This window comes from Pleurodeles waltl, chromosome 4_1 (genome assembly GCF_031143425.1).
Source record: "Pleurodeles waltl isolate 20211129_DDA chromosome 4_1, aPleWal1.hap1.20221129, whole genome shotgun sequence".
In the NCBI taxonomy this organism is placed as follows: Eukaryota; Metazoa; Chordata; class Amphibia; order Caudata; family Salamandridae; genus Pleurodeles; species Pleurodeles waltl.
In genome coordinates, this window is record NC_090442.1 from 328,624,283 (window position 1) to 328,648,590 (window position 24,308).

Below are 24,308 nucleotides of genomic sequence, written 5' to 3' on the forward strand. Positions count from 1 at the left end.
CCAATTAGCAAATGTGAGAACAGATTATAAACTATTGCTATTTGTTGCGGAAAAGGCATAGTTTTAATAGGATTAAGAGCAACACATTGTGGCTAAAATACATTCAAGCCAAACTTTATTAAGAAGATATATAATTAATTGGAGGAGAAAGACACCAATTTATCTCAACATATCTTGCTGTGATTTCATAATGGTTTCAAAATGGTTGGGTTTTAAAAGTTCTCGATTGGTGGTAAAATTGTTCTGTGGCTGTGTCCTGCTCAGTAGGTCTTAACAACTCCTGTGCTGTTTTAGGAAACACAATACGTACTCTGTAGTTCTCTTTCAGCGTGACTGATATTCTCATTGCCATATCCCACGTTACAGTAATCTTTTTTCCCAGTAGTAGAATGTAGTAGCGGCCAGATTTCAATACTTCCAAATCAGTATCGTCTCTCAGAGGTTTTTTGATGTTTACCTTCGAAAAAAGAAAAAAGATGAACTGGAACCCCATGGCTGCAAATGAAGGAGTGGTCAGCACAGATGGATCGTTAATGATTATCCATACAATGGACAATCATTGATACAGTCAAAAGTCTCAACTTTTCAATTCAACAGCCACTTTCAGACAAATAAGGAACACTTGCAATTCTTTTTCAGTTCTCCACAGATTAGAAACATGTTGATATCATTGACTTGTCAGTTGCACAGAGATGAAACTCATGGTTTCTGTTACCTGTTATTCATCTTTCTTCTGTATGCTAACTCCATCCCTCATTGGCGAGGTTATCTGACATTACATCAAACACCTTTCTTTATTCACAAAATAAAAATATCATTAGAAACAAAATTGTAATGTATGTAATGTATGGCTTTACTGTCGTAGTGAATTCTCATTCACTGGCATGAAAATCAGGGCTGATTTAAAGAATTATGGGAAACCCACATACATTCAGGGTGGTGGATGTCATTTCATCCACCACTTTGTCTGGAGTACTACCCACCATAATAAGAGATCTGTGCCAGCCCTGCAGGGATCTTCGTTCCCTCAGAGGAGCCACCAACATGTCAACTCCTCTGAAGGCACTGAAAGTCTGGTGAGCAGCAGTCATATTTCAGAAAGCCACACACCAGACATATTGTTTTCCACATGCAAATTCCCAAACATCTATGCCAATGGCCTTAACTCTGTCGGCCGTCAGTGTAAGGTTTCCAGCAGCTGAGCCAGAAGATGTCGTCAGAAATATGATGGTCTACTCAACTTGCAACTCAACGGTGGGACGGTAAGTATGACAGACAGCTGAGTACCCCCTCTGCCTTATCAGGCTCTTAGTTTCAGCCAATACAGAATGACCATAGACAATTATCATTAAATTCAAATGCCATTAAGAATTATCAGTAAATTAATATCAATACATTTTACTTATAAATTAGCATTATGGAAACCATCCCTTACCATTGTGGAAACTGTCCCAGTTCTATGGCCTTATCCAGGTGAGAAAACAGACTCGGGGACATTTGATGTTCCTGGGTAATGGTACATCTACCAACAAGCACGAGTTGTCCCATCCCCTCACCTCTACATCTATTGTGTAGGACAAAATGGCTTTCTCAATGGATGTGCCATCACTAGCTTCCCCATCAGGATCACTGTTTGGCGTTGATGGTGATGGCATTTCAGGGGCTGCCATTTTGGAACACTCCCACCTGTAACCCCTCTGTCCTGGACTGTCAATAAAATCATCATCGCCCTGGGCAGAAAATCTTTATACTGGGAGAAAAAGTCCACTGTATTTGAGTACAGATCTTATGTGAGTCCTAAATAAGAACGCCACTTGGCGGGACTATCTTTAGAGCTTACATAAGTGGTGCCTGTTCAACCATGCCAGGATTGGCATGCCAACTGCCAATGGGGATGTCTTTATTTGAATGTATGATAAACTGAGGATACTAGTCTTTTGATTATTTTTCTTATCAGTGTGTTCTTGTCGGCTTTTATGTTTATCATTGAGAAGCGACCTTGTCCAAAAAAAAGATAAATCTCTAATTAAATACCGGTGAATATACCCGCTCAATAATGTCTTATCACTATTTCTTTTATTACGAGAATGTTCTCACATTAGAACTTGCATGTAATAAACAGTCGAATAGCATGACAGCTGTAGATATTTAAATTGAGGACATGACAATGCACCTGCAAGCACCATCTTTATCTACTCCCTCCTGCCCTATCTAACTGAATGAAGGAGGCGAAAGGCATGAGCCCACTGGACAAGCACTCGGACTTCAACATCTGAAACTAGGGGAAGAAAGGAGCTTGCACGTTTGATGCAGACTACAATAATAAATAATTAATTACATTTCCTGACTGCCTATGAATTTGTGACCAGTTTTGAAAACGAAGAAATGAAATGGCTACACATAAAACGAAATAATTCCTGTGTTTTACTTTTAGGACAGCTTTACAGAATCAGTTGCTACAAACGCCCATAGCTAATAATCTACTATAGTGTTGTATTTTGACAAATGCTTACACCTCAGGTCAGCGTGCTGGGTAAAGGTATGTACCTTTTTAAATATATTTTCTCTATAAGCCGTGCTCTTCTCTTTCATTAGTTTTTATTTTGAATTATGTCCTAAAAAATAATGTTTTCATGTTACATTTAAGATATGAGCATATAGGGAGTTCGTTTTTTTGTTAGTACATCTCTTTACCAATGTGTACAATACCACAAATGCACGTCATCTGGATATTGTAAGTCTCCTAAATATATAAAGGCACTCCTTCTTATAATAAGCGCAGATACCTGTTGCTAAAAATCGATATAAACAGGGACGGCCCAATATCTAATTCCCTGTGTCTTTGAAGCATACTTGAACCTAACACTTCAGCAGTTGTAATATTTTGGTACTGTGACACAATAGCATTGCAGTTTTTATGTGCTTAGGGCAATTGCTGGAAATATGCCACTATACAAATTCAAAGCATTGTTTGTATTGTTCTTTGTCTTATTAAGACACACATCTGGGCTGAATCTGGCTCACATAACAGAACACATCTGGGAGAAGCAAAAATCCTTTGTATCACATTGAGTAGACAGCCATATGGAAAGTACAAGAACATTCCCTATTAAAACCAGGGATTCCATTGAGAGTATGCCAGAAGTACCTAAAAGTGTGTAGAGCACTGTATCAATTCCAACATATGTAATCCATGTGAAGTGTCTGAATTGTTCTGGGAGGCTTGAAAAGTAGAAGGTCTTCCACTTATTTTTGTCTAGTGTAAATATAATATTAAAAAGGCAGGGGCAGCATGGACATAACAGTGAGTTTCATGGCAGTGAGATTCATGGCAGCCTGCTGCCATGAATCTTAAACCCATGATTAAGTGAATGGTAAAGGGTGAAAAAAAGTCACGCAAGAAAATAATCACATATCAAGTGCTATATTCTGCTAAATGGGGTGTGTGTGTGCCCGAGTGAGTTTACATAGGTGTTGCGTCAGTCACAAGGAGATAGACTGAAGCCACCAAACTCATTTCAAGTGCTGCAAAGCACTGCAACAGGATGCTAAGATTCTCAAACACTGGGCCAAACCAAATGAGGCAGCTGGTCTCCTAACCCACACATATTGTATGAATTATCTTCCCAACTAGAGTATGATGGATGGGTACTTGAGCATAGGTGATGGCAGAAAGAATGCAACTACATTGAGAAATTAGCTCTATTCCAAAACTACCCTCGTCAGTGTTTTCAAGGAGTAAAGGCTAATATTATCTATACACTTTACTACTATACGCAAACACTTTGTAAATAACACAGTGACTTAAGCAGACATAAGTAGTGTTTTCTCTGATTGGCAGATAACATACGTGACTAACTTATCGTCAATGAACATTTATAGAGAGGACTTCCGTGGGTGTGAATAAAGAAAGCAATAATTTTAAATGGCCTTTCCCATTGTTGCTCATCTACGTAGAAAATAATAAAGTTGAGTGTGATGGAAAAACCTCAGACTGGACATAAAAACTTAAGGGTTGCATATTACTTTATGGTTTCAACTGCACATTCAAATTCAGCGTGCCATTGCATACATGAAATGCTATTTTTTGGGATATTATCACATATGCATTTCAGTACATATAAGATGTGCTCTTTGATATCCCTAAAGCGCATTGCTTAGAATATGAGAATTAAGGAGAAAAATTATTTTTTTCAAAACCTATGAGGAGGAAGATGTAGGCCTGGACATAACATCAATAAACCACTCTAAATAAAGGGAACACAATACATGGCCATAAAACAGCTCCAAGAACGCAGATTTTTAGATCAATACATATTAACTACACCCTAAGCAAAATGATTGATTTTACTCATTTGATGAAGTCTTTCAAATCAAGTATATGTATGTACTGTACACAATTTATGAATGTACTCTCTACTGTTCTGCCAGTCAGCATACACATTTAGGGCCACATGAACTAACATTTGTGTTTGCGATTGCCAAATTGTGAATTTTTGTGAATTGCTATTTGGTAGTTGCAAATATCCATGTATGAGTGTGTATTTTACACATTTTGCGATTCCCAGTGGGTTGTAAGTAGGCCTACCTCATGAATATTAATGAGGGAGGTCTTGGTATGCAACCCACTGGGAATTGCAAAAATCACAGAGATGGTGACTTGCTGGGAAAACAGGATGCATTTCAAAAGAAAAATGAAAAGTTTTCTTTTAAGTTTTTTAAGAGCAGGCAGTGGTCTGTGGAAACAGTGCCTACTCCTAAAAATGTTTTTACAACCATTCCATTTGGGATTGGGTTACCACTTACTTGAAGTTGGCGGTAATATGCAAATGTTTTGAGATCACATTTTGGTTGCAAAACTTTCACATATTCCACTGCGACTCAGAAGAGACACCCTAATCATACCCCCTCCTAATACCGAATGGCAAACCCAAATGGTGATTAATGAAATTGTTACTGAATCGCAATTTAGGCTTGGCACATACAAAAATACCTTTTTGTGTGAGCAAAAAAAAAAACAATTCTACAAATAAAAAAAACCTTTGCACATGTGGCCCTAAATTTGGCCCTGAGGTTCCCAACTTTCAATCAACATGCCACTTTCTGGACTCAGTGTGGAAATGTGATTTAACATGAAGAAGATAGGAAATCAAAAATAAATATCTGTTTATCTAATCTAGCATAATGTTCGCCGTCATCACCATCACATTACTAAACTACTGTGGGCATCTGGGCTCTAACTTGTGACAAATAAACAGGGTTTGTCACATATTAGGACACAATATGTGTAGCCCACTTTTTGGTAATATAGTTACAATATGTTTGCTTTGTGTGGTGGTGTAGTCGTTCTGGCACTGAAAGAAATTAACCAGTTTTCACAATGTAGAAGATTTACATTAATGTCTGTACTCATTGCAGTTTAGTTTTTTTGTGCTTTGTCATTCAATCATAGTATATATATACATATATATATATATGTATATATATATATATATACATATATATATATATATATGCATAGTCACTGAAAAAAACAAAGGTTACAGGGACGTTAGAGTTAGGTTCTGAATTTACTCGCCCAAAACCATAGAAATTCAGTAGTTATAGCTATGGATAACTCAAGTAACTATGTGCCTCATGACCGAAAAACTCACAGTGGCGATTGGACCACGTCTGCTTTGGGGTCCTACAGCCAAATTACAACTTTGGCAGTCGGAACGCCAAAGGACCGCCGTCCTCTTTGGGAACATAATTCCCGATGGCATGATGGCGGTCGAATTGCAACCAGCCATGACGGCACTGAACTCAGCACCACCTGGCTGATTACAACCCCACTTTTTGACAGCCTTTTCATGGTGGGGAGCCCCCCATAAAAAGGTTAGCAGAAAGGAAACATTTTGTGGGCAATGCAGGGGCCCCCCTGCCCAGCACCATCAGTAGGTGCACTGTCTGCTTCGCAGACAGTGCGCATTCAAAGGGTGCTGGAGTGCTAGGATATTATCCTCGGCTCCCTTAAGGCAAACATCCTAACTGTGCTGGGCAGCCCAGTAGGAATGTGTATTACAATGTTCCCACCAGTAAGCCTGGTGGGAACATTGTAATACGCTCAGGTAGACTGTCATCGCTATGGCAGTGGCGTCCTCCCCGTGAGTCTGGCGGTCCTGTGGTGGGAACGCCAAACTCGTAATGAGGCCCTTTAACTCGCACCCCAGTCATGCAGTTTTCTCATCAACAATTTTATTGCAAATGTTGCTGTGATAATATCAATGATGCATAGAAGGTGTCATCCATGATGTAATATGAAGAGTAATAGGTGCGCATGGTAAAGGTACGAGTTATAGTTACCTTAGGGCGTGAGTTACAGTTACTTGAGTTAATCATAACTATAACTGCTGAATTTCTATGTTTTTTTGTGAGTAAATGCAGAACCTAACTATAATGCCCCTGTAACCTTTGTTTTTTTTCAATGACTATCTATGTTTTTCTTAGTATGCACACACATAAATATAATAAGTGTCGCGCTGGTGCGGCAGCCAGTCATCCTGCATGCACCCAAACCCTTCGGCCGTGTGCAGCATGAGCTTGGATGCAGTGGGTGGGTTTTTTTTCCAATTTTTCTCTGGGTCCGCGGATCAGGAGATCAGACAAAAAAAAACTGGACAATTTATTTGCCCTCTCTATGTGTCCTAGGGGGTCAGAATACGTGTATCCTCATCCCTTATGTGTTTTTGCACTCTTCTTTTCTCACCCCCCCAGCCGATGCAACAAGCAAAATGGTGCTGTAACTTTTCAGGTTGTGGCCAGCCAACCAGGACCTTACTTTTCCCCTGGATCCGTGCACCCGAGTCTGGATCCACAGATCCAGATCCGCAGAAGATCAGGGTCCCTATATATAAAAAAACTATTAACTCCAATAACTACTGAACTGTTTTACAGCAAATCACAAAAAGCACAATCTGCAGTACAGGATCTAGCTTTCTGCCAAATTTGGTGTAATAACGTTCGGTGGTTTGGGCTGTAGGCGTGTATGTAGATATATATGTATTACTGAGTGAAAAATGCTCTATTGCTCTATATTATTTTTAATGGAAACAGTATGGCTGGAATGTGAATGCTTGACCATTTTGGTGGAAAAAGAAAATCATGAACGTCTTCCCCACGTTTTATAACTTACTCCTCTTAATGTATGTCTCTGGTTATGTTACAGGACAGCTTCGACCTTATATCCAGATTCAGGGAAATGTTTTGTTCTGTATCTAAGCGATTTGGCACTTCCATCTCTAACTTGGCAAGAAATCTGACATTCTTCCTCCTGTGCTGCATATGTGCATTATGAGAGGTTACCAGTTCCAGCAAGGCCATGCATACTTGCAGTATTAACATGTTAAAACACGTTGATCTTTACAAGCTGTGTTTTTATGGTTTATATTTGGGTCAAAGGGTCAAGGACAGTACTGTTATTAATACCTCCCAATACCATTTTTATGAGAAGCATAAGGCATCTTTCAATATCTATTATAAGCTTTTTCGATCCAATTTGTTTCTGATGAAGAGCGTGAAAGTACTACGTACTAACAGGAGTTCATAATATTAAAAATAATCAATTTGGGCGAAAAACGTCTTGTTAAAAAATGTTATATTGGTGGTCTTCCCTTCATAGAGTAGGGAGCTGATATGCAACTGGAAAGTGGAGGGAGAAAACAATCAAATATTTCAGACTATGTCATAGTATATATCACCTGTCACGTTTTCAAATATGAAGCACTGTTAAGTATACGCAAATCACATAAAGCACCTACTTTTGAATTAAAGAGTTCGATCTCTCCATTTCCGTACAGAATGGTAACCCTCTTAGAACATTTGTCTCCAGAGAATCCACAACCTTCGTTGCCAACAAGGATTCGGAATGTTCCAGACATGTCATTGCAATAGTCCTATAAATAAGAAAACAACGTATAGAGGTAAAAAGACAAATTAGAAAAGAAAAGCTTACATACATTCTCATTTATATGAAGGCCAAACAAATGAATAACATTATTCTGCAATAAATGTGCCATTTCAGTACATTTCTTTAAAGTAAAAAGTGAATACAAGGGCTGGAGTTCTAGTGCATAATCACTGACATTTGTCTTATAATCTATGTATAAAAGTGTTATATCAAACTACCATGCACCCCCACCCCAAAAAATGTTTTAATACATTTCTCAGAGTAAAATAATGAAACAATATTAGTCCAAATATTCCCTGTTTTACCAATGAAGACAGCATTATTCACAAACAATATTATGGAGAATCCTGACTTCATCTCTTTTGAAATATTTTCTTCCCTTTCAGAGAGAAATGGACGTATAGTTAGAGCTGACATCCTTGGTGTGATTTCTCTTGACTTTTTGCCTTCTGACCTCCTATTTTCTGACTTCATTTTTGCTGGCTTTACCATTCTGTGCACTTTACCACTGCTGACCAGTGCTAAAGCGTAGGTGCTGTCTACACTAAAACATTGTGATATTAGCTTATCCACAACTGGCATGATTAATTTATTTGTAAGGACCTCGTAAAGTGCACTATATTTGCCCAGGGCCTGTAAGTTAAATGCTCCTAGTGGGCCTGATGCACTGAGTGTGCCATCCTCTTCAGTAGCCTCTAAAAATGTCTCAGTCCTGCCACTGCAGAACCTAAGTGGCCAGTTTTAAACTGCCATTTTGACTTGACAAGTATACCCACTTGCCAGGCCAAAACCTTCCATTTTAGGGTCGAGCCTGCGTTGCATGCGCTCGCGCATGCGTATCGCAGTGAGACGCGTTAGGTATTAGAAAAGGGCTCGGAGCCCTGTCAACGTCATGTCAACATTTTTCATTGGTTCGTCGGCTTGCTTAGTAAAATCTGCTTGCTTTCATTAGTCGAAGGCATGCATACGTCATGCCTTTTCCGGTGGCTAGCCCTCCTCGAGAGGAGCGACCAAGTACAGAAAACATGCGAGACTCGCTGTCTTCTGTCGGATCGTGGACTACTTTTTCTCTATTTTCCTAGCGCGATTTCGCTTGGCAGAAGTCGAGTGCTTTACTCAGTTAATTTCACTTTTTCGGGTTACGTACTTAAAAGCACTTTTGCCAATAGATGAAAAGTCGGGTGAGGAGTTTACAACGCGATCAGCTCTAACATGAGCAAACGCGAGACCCGTTGCATTGCAAATGCTTGTTATGAAATGTGACCACTAAGGTAAGCCCTGGTTAGACCCCAGGGCAGGATGCAGTGTATTTAAAAGTTTGGACATGAACTTGTAAGTTTAACAGGTCCTGATAGTTGAAAAACTATTAAATTCTTTTTTCACAGCAAGACCTGTCTCTCCCCTAGCTTAACAGTGGGGTAACCTCATAGCAACCTTTAAGTGTAACTACCAATTGGGAAAATAGAAAAGAAATAGAAAAGATAGTGTTGGACTTGGCCCTTTTTGCACGGTCATCCCCAAAATGGTTTCCTCCTTCCTCCTATTTTTCCTGACCTGTTTTTGTTGGCTTTAGGACTCTGAGCACTTTACCACTGCTAACCAGTGCTAAAGTGCATATGCTCTCTGTGTAAATTGTACTGTTTATTGGTTTATCCATGATTGGCATATTTGATTTACTAGTAAGTGCCTAGTGAAGTGCACTAGAGGTGCCCAGGGCCTGTAAATCAAATGCTACTAGTGGGCCTGCAGTACTGGTTGTGCCACCCACATATGTAGCCCTGTAATCATGTCTCAGACCTGCCACTGCAGCGTCTGTGTGTGCAGTTTTAAACTGTAAATTCGATTTGGCAAGTGTACCCACTTGCCAGGCATAACCCTTCCCTTTTCCTACATGTAAAACACCCCTAAGGTGGACCCTAGGTAGCCTCATGGGCAGAGTGCAGTGTATGGTTAAGGTAGGACATATACTAATGTGTTTTATATGTCCTGACAGTGAAATACTGCCAAATTTGGCTTTCACTGTTGCAAGGCCTATCTCTCTCATAGTTTAACCTGGGGGCTGCCTTTAACCATGATTAAAGCATAGATTCCCTTTGGGAGCAGATAGACATGTGGAGTTTGGGACCTCTGAACTCACAATTTAAAAATACATCTTTTAGTAAAGTTGATTTTGAGATTGTGTGTCAGAAAATACCACTTTTAGAAAGTGGGTATTTTCTTGCTTAAACCATTTTTTATGACTCTGCCTGTTTGTGGATTCCCTGTCTGGGTTAGTTTGACAGTTGGGCTGTTGGCACCTCTCTCTAGGCAGTGACACAAAGGGGGCTGGGGTGTAGCCTGCATAACCTGATGAACCATCTGTGCTAGGAGGGAGGGGAGAAGTGGTCACTTGCACCTGAAAGGGATGTGCCTGCCCTCACACAATGCAGACTCCAACCCCCTGGTGTGTGATTTCGCAAACAAGTGAGACTTTCCTTTGAAGTAAACTTACTTCAAAGGCCAAAATGGGTATAAGAAGAACACCTAAAACCACAGACTTTAGACACTTCTTGGGGTAGACACTCTACCTCACAGACACTTCTGGACAAGAAACCTGCTGGTGAAGAATCCCTGAACCAGACCTGCCAAGAGGAACTGCCTGGCTGCCCAAAGGACTCACCTGGACTGCTTTCTGTGAAAGACTGCTGCTGTGTTGCTGCCCTGCTGCCTTGCTGGTCTCTGGCTGTGCTGATAAGTGCTCTCCAAGGGCTTGGATAGAGCTTGCCTTCTGTTCCCTGAAGTCTCAGGACCAAAAAGACTTCACTTCTGCAACTGGACTCATTGAGCGGTGGAAATTCGACGCACATCCTACTAAAAACGACGCACAGCCTGCCCCGCGGTGAAAAATTCGCCGCACGCTGAACCGGAATGACGCAGCCCGACTTCGCAAGCAGAAGATCAACGCAGCGCCAGCGTAGCGACCGGAACTTCCACGAACGGCCCACTGGATCGACGCACAGCTGACCGGAATGACACAACCCAACTTTCAGAGAGGAATCAATGCAGCGCCTGCTGTCAGGGAGAAATTTCCACGCAACAACCACTGAATTGGTGCAGCGCCTGTGAATCTGCTCTGCAAGCCAGGATTCTACGCATCGACCCCGGGGTGTCCCAAAACCCCGCAACCCAGAGCGGATCAACGTCCGCATGCTGGAAATCGACGCAAAGCCTTCCCGTGCGTGGAAAATAACTACGCAAGTCTGTATGCGAAGGGGTGAAACCGACGCACACCTCCCTGTTTTCCATGCATCATCTCCTCTGCGGTCCCCTGCGGAGATTTCTAACGCAAACCAGGTACTTTGTGCTTGTAAGAGACATTTATTGCTTTTAAGAGACATTTCTTGTTTTTAAGAGAATAAAGACACTTTATATCACTTTTACAGTGATATCTCAACATATGCTTATTGCCTTTTGATCGTTTTGACCTGCATCTTATCAGATACATGTTATATATTTTCTAAAAACTGTGTGGTGTATTTTTGTGGTACTATACTGCATTATTGCATGATTTATTGCACAAGTACTTTACACATTGCCTTCTAAGTTAAGCCTGACTGCTCAGTGCCAAGCTACCAGAGAGTGGGCACAGGATAATTTGGATTGTGTGTGACTTACCCTGACTAGAGTGAGGGTCCTTGCTTCGACAGGGGGTAAGCTGACTGCCAACCAAAGACCCCATTTCTAACAGATAGAAATATGAAGTTTGATGTCTCCGGATTCAAGATTTAAAATCACAACTTCTGATGAAGTAGGATTCTAAATTTTAAGTCTGAAAATGCCACTTTTAGAAAGTTGTCATTTTCGTACTTTAACCATTGTGACTCTGTCTGTCTCTGAATACACATCTGGGGTATGTGATGTAGTAAGCTCGCTCTTTACATAGTATACCAAAATGAGGTATGCTGTGTAAAGAGTCCAGGTCTCTCTTATAAGTGGACAGGGGCTTGATCTAGCAAGCCTAAGGTACACTATCTGGGACTGTGTGGTAGAGCAGCCTTAGGCTTATCAGAGAGAAGTGTTAGACATTTGCTGCATACACACAGTCAATAAATGACACAGTCACTCAATAAGGAGATTGACACCAATTTAGAAAAATAATACATTTTTTTAATACATTTTTTTACACCAAGAACTTCATAATTGGGTAAGTACTTTTCGAGTTATCACTTTTTAAGTATACTGAAAAAATACTTGCATTGACTTTAACGGGGTAATGTTATCATATGGGGAATAAATATATACTGCATAGACCTACTTAGCAATGACTTACAGGACTGTTCTCCAGGACCTAAGGTGAGTATGGGGCAAAGTACAAGACAACATCAACAGTCACCTCGGGGGGGCATTGGGGCTCCCAGGTGCAAAGGTTCCTTTCACCATCCAGTGTCCTTTTGATTTCAATGGGGAAACATTTCTGGTGGAGAGAGAGGCTGAAAGTAAGGACTGGGAGGCAAGTCCAATGGAACCAACAAGGGGGCTCTGATCTCGAGGGCCCTGGGCATACATGGACATGGCAATTTGGCCTAGGAGGCTTGTTTGCAGTGGTGTTATGTCAGGCAGGGTCACACTGTGGGAGGCACTTGTGGTTTCTGTGTTCCCTGCAAAAAGAGGCTGCTGGCAGGGACTTGGGGTCTGGCCAAAACCAAAGGGGAGTTCTGCTCTCATGGTCCTCGGGACTCCGTTGGCACCATAGTCCCACTTCTACTTGGGCTGCGGGCTCGGGTGCAGTGGTGCTTTCTGGTATAGGCTTTGAGGCTCTTGCGGTTCTTGCTTTCCTGAATAAGGAGGTTGCAGGCAGGAACTGGCGGTTCAGTCTGTGTAAGGAAATGGCTCCCTGTTGCAGTTACCCCCCACTTTTTGCCCGATACTGATGCTGACTTGACTGAGAAGTGTGCTGGTACCCTGCTAACCAGGCCCGAGCACCAGTGTTCTTTCACCTAAAATGTACCATTGTTTCCATAATTTGCACACCCCTGGCACACAGATAAGTCCCTTGTAAAAGGTACCAGTGGTACCAAGGGCCCTGTGACCAGGGAAGGTCCCTGAGGGCTGCAGCATATACTGTGCCACCCTAAGGGACCACTCAGCTATCACATGCACACTGCCATTGCAGATTGTGTGTGTTGGTGGGGAGAAAAAGTCGACATGGCATCCCCCTCAGGATGTTATGCACACAAAATTCTGCCTGTGGCATAGGTAAGTCACCCCTCTAGCAGGCTTTACAGCCATAAGGCAGGGTGCACTACCACAGGTGAGGGCATAGCTGCATGAGCAATATGCCCCTGCAGTGTCTACGTCTATTCTTAGACATTGTAAGTACAGTTGTGGCCATATTAAGTATATGGTCTGGGAGATTGTCCAAAACGAACTCCACAGCTCCATAATGGCTACACTGAATACTGGGAAGTTTGGTATCAAACGTCTCAGAATAATAAACCCACACTGATGCCAGTGTTGGATTTATAAAAAAATGCACACAGAGGGCATCTTAGAGATGCCCCCTGTATTTTACCCACTTGTTCAGTGCAGGACTAACTGGTCTGTGCCAGTCTGCTGCTGAGAGACGAGTTTCTGACCCCCTGGGGTGAGAGCCTTTGTGGTCTCTGAGGCCAGAAACAAAGCCTGCACTGGGTGGAGATGCTTAACACCTCCCCCCTGCAGGAACTGTAACACCTAACAGTGAGCCTCAAAGGCTCAAGCTTCGTGTTACAATGCCCCAGGGCACTCCAGCTAGTGGAGATGTCCGCCTCCTGGACACAGCCCCCACTTTTGGCAGCAAGTCCAGGGGAGATAATGAGAAACACAAGGAGGAGTCACCCACCAGTCAGGACAGCCCCTAAGGTGTCCTGAGCTGAGGTGACCCCTGCCTTTAGAAATCCTCCATCTTGGTTTTGGAGAATTACCCCAATAGGATTAGGGATGTGTCCCCCCCCCCCCCCCACAGGGAGGAGGCCTAAAGAGGGTGTAGCCACCCTCAAGGACAGTAGCCATTGGCTACTGCCCTCCCAGACCTAAACACACCCCTAAATTCAGTATTTAGGGGCACCCCAGAACCTAGGAAATCAGATTCCTGCAACCTTAACAAGAAGAAGGACTGCTGACCTGAAGCCCTGCATAGAACACGGAGATGACAACTGCCTTGGCCCCAGCCCTACTGGCCTGTCTCCCAACTTCGAAGAAAACTGCAACAGCGACGCATCCAACAGGGACCAGCGACCTCTGAAGCCTCAGAGGACTGCCCTGCACCCAAGGACCAAGAAACTCCCGTGAACAGCAGCCCTCTTCAAAAACCTGCAACTTCTTTGCAACAAAGAAGCAACTTTAAAGACTTCACATTTCCCGTCGGAAGCGTGAGACTTCCCACTCTGCACCCAATGCCCCCGGCTCGACCTGCAGAAAACCAACACCTCAGGGAGGACTTCCCGGCGACTGCGAGCCCGTGAGTAACCAGAGACGACCCCCCTGATCCCCCACAGCGACACCTGCAGAGAGAATCCAGAGGCTCCCCCTGACCGCGACTGCCTGTAACAAGGGATCCGACGCCGGGAACCAACACTGCACCTGCAGCCCCCAGGACCTGAAGGAACCGAACTCCAGTGCAAGAGCGACCCCCAGGTGACCCTCTGCCTAGTCCAAGTGGTGGCTGCCCCAAGGAGCCCCCCCCTGTGCCTGCCTGCATCGCTGAAGTGACCCCTGGGTCTCTCCATTGTTTTCAATCTAAAACCCGACGCCTGTTTGAACTCTGCACCCGGCCGCCCCTGTGCCGCTGAGGGTGTACTTTCTGTGCCTTCTTGTGTCTCCCCCGGCGCTCTACAAAACCCCCCGGTCTGCCCCCCGAGGACGCAAGTACTCACCTGCTGGCAGACTGGAACCGGAGCACCCCTGTTCCCCCGGAGCTGCTGTGTGGTAACTTTGGGGTTGCCTTGAACCCCCAATGGTGGGCAACCTATGCCCCAAACTTGAGACTTGTAAGTGTTTTACTTACTTCCAAAACTAACCTTTACTTACCTCCCCCAGGAACTGTTATTTTTGCACTTTGTCCACTTCGAAAATAGCTTATTGCCATTTTTACAAAGACTGTATGTGATATTGCTTTCATTCAAAGTTCCTAAAGTATCTAAGTGAAGTACCTTGCATTTAATGTGTTTACTGCAAATCTTGAACCTGTGGTTCTTAAAATAAACTAAGAAAATATATTTTTCAATATAAAAACCTATAGGCCTGGAGCAAATCTTTGAGTGTGTGTTTCTCATTTATTGCCTATGTGTGTACTACAAATGTTTAACACTACCCTCTGATAAGACTACTGCTCGACCACACTACCACAAATATAGAGCATTAGAATTATCTACTTTTGCCACTATCTTACCTCTAAGGGGCACCCTTGGACTCTGTGCACACTATTTCTTACTTTGAAATAGTACATACAGAGCCAACTTCCTACAGTCTGGTTAAACCCAAAGGAAGGCTCAACTCTTGAGGGTCCCTGCTCTTCAGAGGCACCACCGGTCCACTTGTGTTGGTGCTGTGGGGCTCATATGCAGTGTTGTTTTGTCCGTTGGGTAGTGCTAGCAGAGGCTTTCTCTTTTGGGGAAGTCTGCAGAGTGCAGGGGAGTAGCTCAAATACTCCACAGAAGATGCTGGCTGTTTTTTGAAGTGCTTGCAGCCATCTTAAGCTTTTGGAGGATGGACAACTGCAGGACGAGTCATCTTTTGTGCAATTGTTGGGGACAGCAGGAAGGTCGGCAGGGTTTGGACCAAGTTAGTCAATGCTCCTCTGTTTTTGCTTCTCACAGCTCTTTGGTGTCCTTCTTCTTCTTGGTACAGTAGAATCTGATTTCCTGGTGTCAGGGGGCCACCTCATATTCAGTTTAGGGTCATTAAGAGGAGCTAAGGTTAGTATCCAATGGGCCACTTACCCTTGGGGTCACTAGGCCTCCTAGATGACCACTTCCTATGGGGAGTGGCATCACCCTTTCCCAAAGTTCCTAGTTCCACCACACACAAGATGGTGGAATTCACCGTTTCATGTTCACTTCAGGTAGCCTACCCTAGGGGTGTGACTAGTCTCACAGTGTATCATGCCTTCTGGCTATTTTATTTCACTCCTGTCCATGTGAACAATGGGCCTCCGAGCAGGGAGTTGCCTCTCCCAGGTCTGCTGGAAGCTGAGATTGCATTTCAAAGGTGACATGGACTTTGAAATCCATGGCTTTAGTGTGTAGATTTGCTAGTCATCCCACTGGAGGAGGTGATAACACCTCCTGCCAGAGCAGGCATTGTTTCTGACCTCTGAAGATGGGAGGCTCTCACCTCCAGGGGGTCAGAAACCAATCTGTGGTGGCAGGCTGGTTGATACCAGTTAGCCAGCACACTAGAGGATTAGTAGGCTCCAGGGGGCACCTCTAAGGTGCCCTCTCTGTGCATGTCATAGTAAATCCAATACTGGCATCCATATTGATTTATTAAGATGAGATGCTTGATATCAAACACCATAAGTTTCAGTGGAGCCATTCTGTAGCTGGGTAACTCGCAGTGACCAGCACCCATTATATTCCTTAAGATGGATTCCCTGTTCACTTGCAAAATATAGCAACATAATTAGACATCACAGCGGCATATCTGCTCATGTAGACCTGCCCTCACATGCATTATAATGCGCCCTGCCTTTGGGCTCTTAAGCATGCTGTAGGGATGACTTACATTTAATACATACAGGGACTTTGGCATGGCACACAATGAGTCTGCCATGTCGTATTTTCACTCAGGGCTTGCACCCTGACACGCAGTCTGCAATGGCAGACTGTGTGCAATTTGTGTATGGTTCCCTTAGGGTGGCATAAGATATGCTGCAGCCATTAGGGTCCCTCTTTTGTACCCATGCCCTAGGTACCAGGGGTACCATTTACTAGGATCTTATACATGGTGCTAAAGTCCAGTACCAATTGTACAACAATCAGATATAGCTTGATTTAAATGAAAGAGCGCTGGCAAAAAGTGGGGGGCCATCTGCAAAGAAGTCAAGTTTCCTACAGGTTACAGCTTGGTTTTGTGCATTCCCGTTAGACAGTCACACACAAAGGAAGCTGGGGTGTGCCATTTGCATCCTGATGGCCCACCACCAGGCTGATGGGTCTTCCTGGGCTAGATGGAAGAGAGGAGCTGACACTTCACCAAGTCAGACCTTTGCTGGAACCAAGAACATTCTGCCTGGAAGAAGAACTGCTGTGCTGCAGGATGGACTGTCACTTTGCTAACTGTTTTGCTGTGTTGGCCTGCTGTCTGCTTGTTGCTGTGTTGTCGGAGGGACTGCCACTTTGCTGCCTGGTTTGCTGTGTTGGACTGCTGTCTGCTGCTTCTTGCTTGGGAGTGAGAAGGACCGGCTCTCTACATCCTTGTACCCAAGTTTATCCAAGGGCTTCCTGGTTGCCCTCCTATTTTTGAAGTCTCAGGGCCATCAAGGGCTTCTTTCAACTTTGCTTTAGCTGCTGGGCTCTGCCAAATTTGAGTCTACCCTGCCTGATGTGCCATTCCAGTCCTGGGACTCAGAAGTGGGTTCTAGAACTGTGTTTTATAAAAATTGATGCATTGAGGCTGTTGCACCGCTCAGAACTGATGCAGTGCCCTCAGACGCATTGCAAATTCGACAACGCCGTGACTTTATTTTTCTAAACTAGTCTGGAGTCTTTTGTGGTTTTTCACTGTGTTATTGTAATTTAAGTGTTGCACAAATACTTTACACATTGCCTCTTAGGTAAAGCCTGACTGCTCTGTGCCTATCTAGAGGTTAGCACCGGGTAATTTTGGGAGGGAAAATTAGGGAGGCCTACCTAGAGGGTGAGCACAGGGTAATTTATAGAGTGTAATTGACTTACCCTGACTAGAATTTTGGTCCCTATTTGGACAGGGTGCATACCTCTGCCAAATAGAGACCCAATTTCTAACAGTATGTAAAATAAACAGGAGTGGTACACAGAATTGAATCAGAACAGACAGCCTTGCCGTTTGATATTTTTATGTTGCATTGCTAATCTCTGGTAAATTGTCTAATAATGGGAGCTGTGGCAAACTTAATTTCATCATACACCTTTATGCGATTTTTCTTAGTCCCCTACTTTTGCTCAAAAAGGGGTGACAATTACATATACTAGACTACAGAAGTTACAACACTCTATGGCCACACATCCTGCTTAGCAGTCCCTTTCTCTACAAGTCTCCAGAAACATCTCAGGTCAGTAATATTCACATTAACACATGTTGCTGCCAGTTCCATTGTCAATACCACAATTTATTCTGTTGTTAGACATAAGAGTCAACGTGAAGCCACCAAGGAGGATTTCTTTGCATAATACCTCCACTAAGGTAACCAGTCCAGTCCCATTCTTATAGCTCGGTCTCTGGCTGCGAGACGACAGGGGAACCCGATTGGACACACAGCAATTACTGGGGCTTACTGGCCCTGTTCCACCCTGTCCTATTCTGGCAGCGGTGATAATCCATCCCAGACCTCAAGGATTTGCCAAACACCCTTCCTGGTCACAGAGGTGCTCCATTATCTAGGAGATTACTGTGTCTGAGGAGGAGGCTATGACAGTGTTCCTCACAGTGAGCCCCCTGGCGCCTTGCTTATGGCTGCCTCATGACCCGCTTCACTTGGCCAGCCCTCGCTACCCCAGCCTCTCTGTCGCATCCCCCATCATTGAGTCTGGAACGAGTGGTGCCAGGTTAACTGTTGCATCCTCCCAGCCACCCACGCTGCCTACGACTCACTGGTCTTTATTGCCACATCCATGCCACATATGTTCGTCTCCCATGGCAACCATCTTCCCTCTAACCCTTTACAATGTTTTATCCCAAAAAAATAATACCAAAAATAAATAAGGGACTTTGACCCCAGACCAGCCCAGATCTCAATACCCAGGGCAACAAAAAGAGGACCATGCCTTAGTCACAGAGTTGGAGCTCCACCTAATAGTTAAACTATTAATGGCGACATTCAAAGTAAAACCTTCAGGAGCCACTAGATTACAGACTTATGAACTGTTCTCTGGTGTTTAACCCTTCCTATCCATGATCCATACCTAGAAACATCATAGCCAAGAATTCTGTCGCATCTCCATTTTATCAGAGTGATTATGAAACTGAACTTGGCCCACAAAGGCTAACTCCATCCACATAAAGTAGGTGCTGGATTCTTTCTCAACCCAGTAATACTCACAACTAACCCTTTTATCTGTCATAAATAAACATGCCACAAAAACTACAACCACAAACTGCTCAAAGAAAACTCAGAAACACTAATAACAGATATTTACTACAGCTCAACATAAGGAACCCTTAAGTCAGACTTACGGCCTGATTACAACATTGGAGGAAGGTGTTAATCCGTCCCAAAAGTGACGGATATACCACCAGCCGTATTACGAGTCCATTATATCCTATGGAACTCGTAATACGGCTGGTGGTATATCCGTCACATTTGGGACGGATTAATACCTCCTCCAAAGTTGTAATCAGGCCCTTAATCTTTTCTACCCAGAAACTTGCAAATTGGAGAGTAAACCTCTTACAGCTCCTGAGTGTATCCAACACAATCAACATCACATGTTGATCCAAACTCACTATAAGCTCATTCCAAAAGTTTGGCGGAGTACTGTCCTTGTCCATATACAGAAACCAAAACATCCTAATCCAAGCATCAGAACAGAACCTCTTCAGCTTAGAAAGCCATTTTGCTGCTCTCAGCACCTCCATGTCATCTGCTCTCAAGCCCACTCTGCCTCCTCCCTCACAGAACATATCCCACACTCTCTCCTCATCCAGCAGACCCTGCCACTCACCAATCCCCATGCTCCAACACCACCTACACCCCCATACAACCTCTCCCATCCTTAAACCTCGTGAAGCTCTGGGCCTGCTACAAGAATTATCTCCTCCTCCATCAAGGCCCTCTTCCTTTGTACAACAAGACCAAACTACAACACCTGTATCTTCATAGTCTTCAAACCACATTAGGCTAGGTCAAACCATAGCCCCCACTGTAGCTTGCAATGACCACTAGCCTACTCCACTCTCTGGCAATGATACAACCGCCTCTCAACTGATCCCCATTCTCACTCGACTGGAACTCAGAATGAATACTATACTGGAAGAAATCACCTCAATTTGAAAGGACACATGGATTTGCTCCAACTCGCTTCCTAATCACATAACTATGATGAACAATGATCCTGTCACAAATATGCACTCTGACACCTCACATTATACCCCGGTCAACTATCTGCTCCAATCATTACCACCTCAAACCTAGATGCACCTCTACTGGAATGTCACAGCTGGCAACAGAAATGCTAAGCAGCACATACGACAATGCTCCCAGCCAACCCTGCTATTCCAAGATTCCAGTTATTCTTGGCACTAGTAGAATTCCCTCCTAGTAATCACCCTCTGAGGTCACCTGACCAACTCACTAACATCAACCTAATCAATCTCAACCGAGAACACCTCCAACGTTAAACTGCATGCTATTAAACTGTCGGTCAGCAGTCAAACATGCCACTGGATTAGTAGAAACTATCTTACTACAGAAAACTGACATGTTTTTTGACTGAAACTTGGCTAAACGACCACTCATGTCCCATTATCGATCTCCTGACCCCACCAGGCTTCTCAATCATGTGCTGAGACCGTAAGGGTCACATCAGTAGTGGATTAGCTATCATACACAAAAAGATCTATGCCTACAACCCTTCCACAAAGCCGAATATTCTACCTTTGAATATCTAGGAGTCGATCTCTCCTCTAAAGGCTCTAACCCTATCAAATTCCATGGCCTTTTCTACAAGGTCTTTCCCAGACTTTTTGCCTTCTTCCTCCTCGTTTTCTAACCTTGTTTTTGACGCTGTAAGGATTCAGGGCACCTTATCACTGCTGACCAGTGCTAGAGTGCAGGTGCTCTGTACTCTAAACATGGTAACATTGGCTTCACCACAATTGGCATATTTCATTTGCTTGCAACTCCCTAGTAAAGTGCACCATATGTACCCAAGGCCCGTAAATTAAATGCTACTAATGGGCCTGTAGCACTGATAATGTCACCCACTACAGTATCCTTTCATACATGTCTCAGGCTGGCCTGAGTGTGCAGTTTTAAACTGCCTTTTCGACCTGGCAAGTGCACCCTCTTGCCAGGCCCAAACCTTTCTTTTTTATTACATAAACGTCACCCCTAAATTAGACCCTAGCTAGTCCCAAGGGCAGGGTGCAGTGTATTCCAAAAGTTGGGCATGTACTTTTAAATTTAACATGTCCTGTTAGCGAAAAACTGCTAAACTCCTTTTTCACTACTGCAAGGCCTATCTCTCCCATAAGTTAACATTTAAATTACCTTAAAGCACATTTAAAGTATAACTTCTAATTTGGAAAAGTTAGAAATTTGGAGGTTGGTGTTTCTGGACTCACAATGTAAAATCACGAATTATGTGAAGTCTATTTTTATAATGTAAGTCTAAAAATGGCAATGCTGCTTGCAGTGCTGCCCTGGTGGATTACAACTGCTGGGACCACCAGGTTGCAGGCTGGCGGCATCCTGGTGGTGTCGGTGTTTGGACCGTAGCGGCTCTGCCATGGTCATAATGTGGCGGTCGGACCGCCACGACGGCAGCAGTCCAACCGCCACAGTGACCCTGACGGTCTAGTGACGGCCAGAGTCATAATGACCCCCCTATATGTTGTAATTTATTTGTCTCCTTATCATGCCATCACCTTGTAATTTCAGATATGCCCATCAGCATGAGATGCCATTGGCATAGAACATAGCTCCAAGAAGTGCACCAAAGCACACACATGTGCATGCCCCCTTTTCTGTATGCACCCCACACAACAGAAAACAACATTAGCACCTGTATTGTAGAAGGCTTAATTGTCTTTGGCACCCTCAATGCCCACCTTTATTCCTCGCGCCCAGTACCATGGCACTGTCCACCACAGTGCCTGCCTCACTTACCTGCAGTCCTCAGCTTCTTGTTCCTGCACACAAACAAAATGACCAGCAGGTTCCCCAAGATGTCAACCACAATGGTGATAATGAGGTGGGTGATCCTGCGGCAGTTCAAGGGGCACCTTAATGGAGTCATTCACTGTGCTCATATTCACTTTCATTTTCTTGCATCAACACTGAGTGAATAGCATACGAAGTGCTCAGCTTGGAAACGTATATTTTAAAGTCATGATTCTCCGTTCAAAGTTACAAAGATATAGGTGCACCAAAGGCGGTCTGAGGTGGGCCGGTGATAAGGTGCTGTTGCTAGAACAGAGGTATTATGTACAGGGCAACAGCACAGAATGAGGTGTTGTGCTCATGATATCGGTACTGCCAGGGTGTCTCTGGGCAGCGGATGGTGGCGCAGAAGCTTCCTTCTCTGCGGGGTAAGACAGGGCCATCCTTGGAGGGTGGACTACTCACCGGAGCTGTTCCTGTTCACTGTCAGACCCAGGCCACATCAGGATGGGCAGCCACACTGTAAACTGTCAATGTCCCTCTACTGACATCATTAGAGCCTGTCAGCCTGTGGGAGGAAGGGCCACAGCAGCTCAGCGCTGAGCCCGGGAGTTGCACAGCTTTTGCCAGAGACATCAGTTGATAGACTGACCCAAGCGTACCCAATAATGCAGCACTGCTGCTCAGTCTCAAAGGCACAACAGAAATTCATCACCTGGACATAGCTCTTTCCATAAACACCCAGCACAGGAGTGTACTCTGCCAATCCAAGACCACCACAAATTCCCTCTGGTTTGTAGATTAAATTTTATCTCACCTGGTTGGCTGTGAGCTTGTGAGGTGACTCATTCTGAAGTTGGCCCATTTGTAATTATTACTGAAGGACTAATTCTGCCCACCCACACTAAACTCCTTAACAGACTCCACAGACATTATACTAAGAGACCTAAACCTGCACCGGAACAGTGCCAAACATACAACATTACAAGCCTTATCCACCCTCCTTTAGACAAATTGTCTCACTCAACACTGCAAAGAGCAAACTCACAATAGAGGCTCTAAACTTAATGCAATCATTATCAAGCATAATACCATATCCCTCCATTCCATCTTACCCACTGATTGGACTGACCACCACCTAATTCTATTCTAACTCAATGTCCACCAGCCTAAGCTTCCCACCCAATCTAATATTTTTAAGCACTGGGCAAGGAATATGCACCAAATCCCTCAATCAGAGTTAGAATCCCTAATCAGTTCCCAAAGTCTACCTCCACCCAACCTTACTTCGACCTTAAGTCCCTCTGTAACATAAAAATATCAGGAATTCTTGACATTGTTACCCCTCTGAAACTCAAGAAATCTAGAAGTGTCCCTTCCAGATCCTGGGTCAATAAAGTCCTTAATCAGATGAGACGACAACTTAGGCCGACTTAAAGAACCTGGAGACAACCCTTGCTGATCCATTTCTCTCTCCTCCGAGCTGAATGCCAAAAATACAAGAAGTATATCTACAGAGAGAAATCCTCTTTCCTCTGAGCTCAACTTGACCACTCCAGAAACAGACCTTTCAACATCATCAAACAGTAAACCTCCTCTTTCCCACAGTATTCAACTGATGACTCTGCTAAGTGCTGTGAAGAGTTCCCTAAATTCTTTGCAGAAAACATATTAAACATCAAACTCTCTCTGGATCCCTCCACCTCCTCACCACTTACCAAACATGTCTCGTCTATCAATTATGGTTCCCCCACTGCCACACCTCCAACAATTGTGGTCCCCCCATACCCACCCCCTCAGAGAGCCATTACACTAACAATAGTCACATACAACTGAAAACAAAATGCAACCTGGACCAAGTTTGAAAATATCTTTGAAGAAGAAGTCAATGAAATGCTTTCAGACATGAAGTTGACATAGCACCTCTCTGATCCTCTTCTTTCCTCTCAGACACATCATCTCTCCAACATGGACTAAAATCCTTATCTCTTCCTTATCCAGTGGCTCTTTGCCGGTCTCCCTTAAACTCGGTCAAGTCACCTCTTCATCAAAATTCCAGGTGCTGACCCAAATGATCTTAATAACTACAGACCTATAACTCACCTCCCTCTCCTTGCCAAAACTATTGAATAATGCGTGCTCTCACAACTTAACAACCACATTTCAAAATTCAACCTACATGGCACCTTCCAATCTGGGTTCAGGAAAGTCTGTAGCATTGAGACTGCAATCCTGAACATCACTGATGATTTACACAGATCAATTGTGAGGATGCCTGCCTCTTAATCCTCCTGGACCTCTCAGAGGCCTTTGATACAGTCA

At 43.8% G+C, this 24,308-nt stretch overlaps 1 protein-coding gene across 1 annotated transcript in view; it reads right to left on the reverse strand.

Annotated features, from left to right (window-relative positions):
* VWF (von Willebrand factor) overlaps window positions 1-24,308 on the reverse strand; it is a 1,017,342-nt gene that overhangs the window by 457,828 nt on the left and 535,206 nt on the right. Inside the window, exons 21-22 of the mRNA XM_069228440.1 lie at window positions 7,800-7,934; window positions 311-457 (exon numbers count right to left, since the gene is read on the reverse strand). Coding sequence (XP_069084541.1) covers window positions 311-457; window positions 7,800-7,934 — 282 coding nt within the window. The remainder of the gene's footprint in view (window positions 1-310; window positions 458-7,799; window positions 7,935-24,308) is intronic.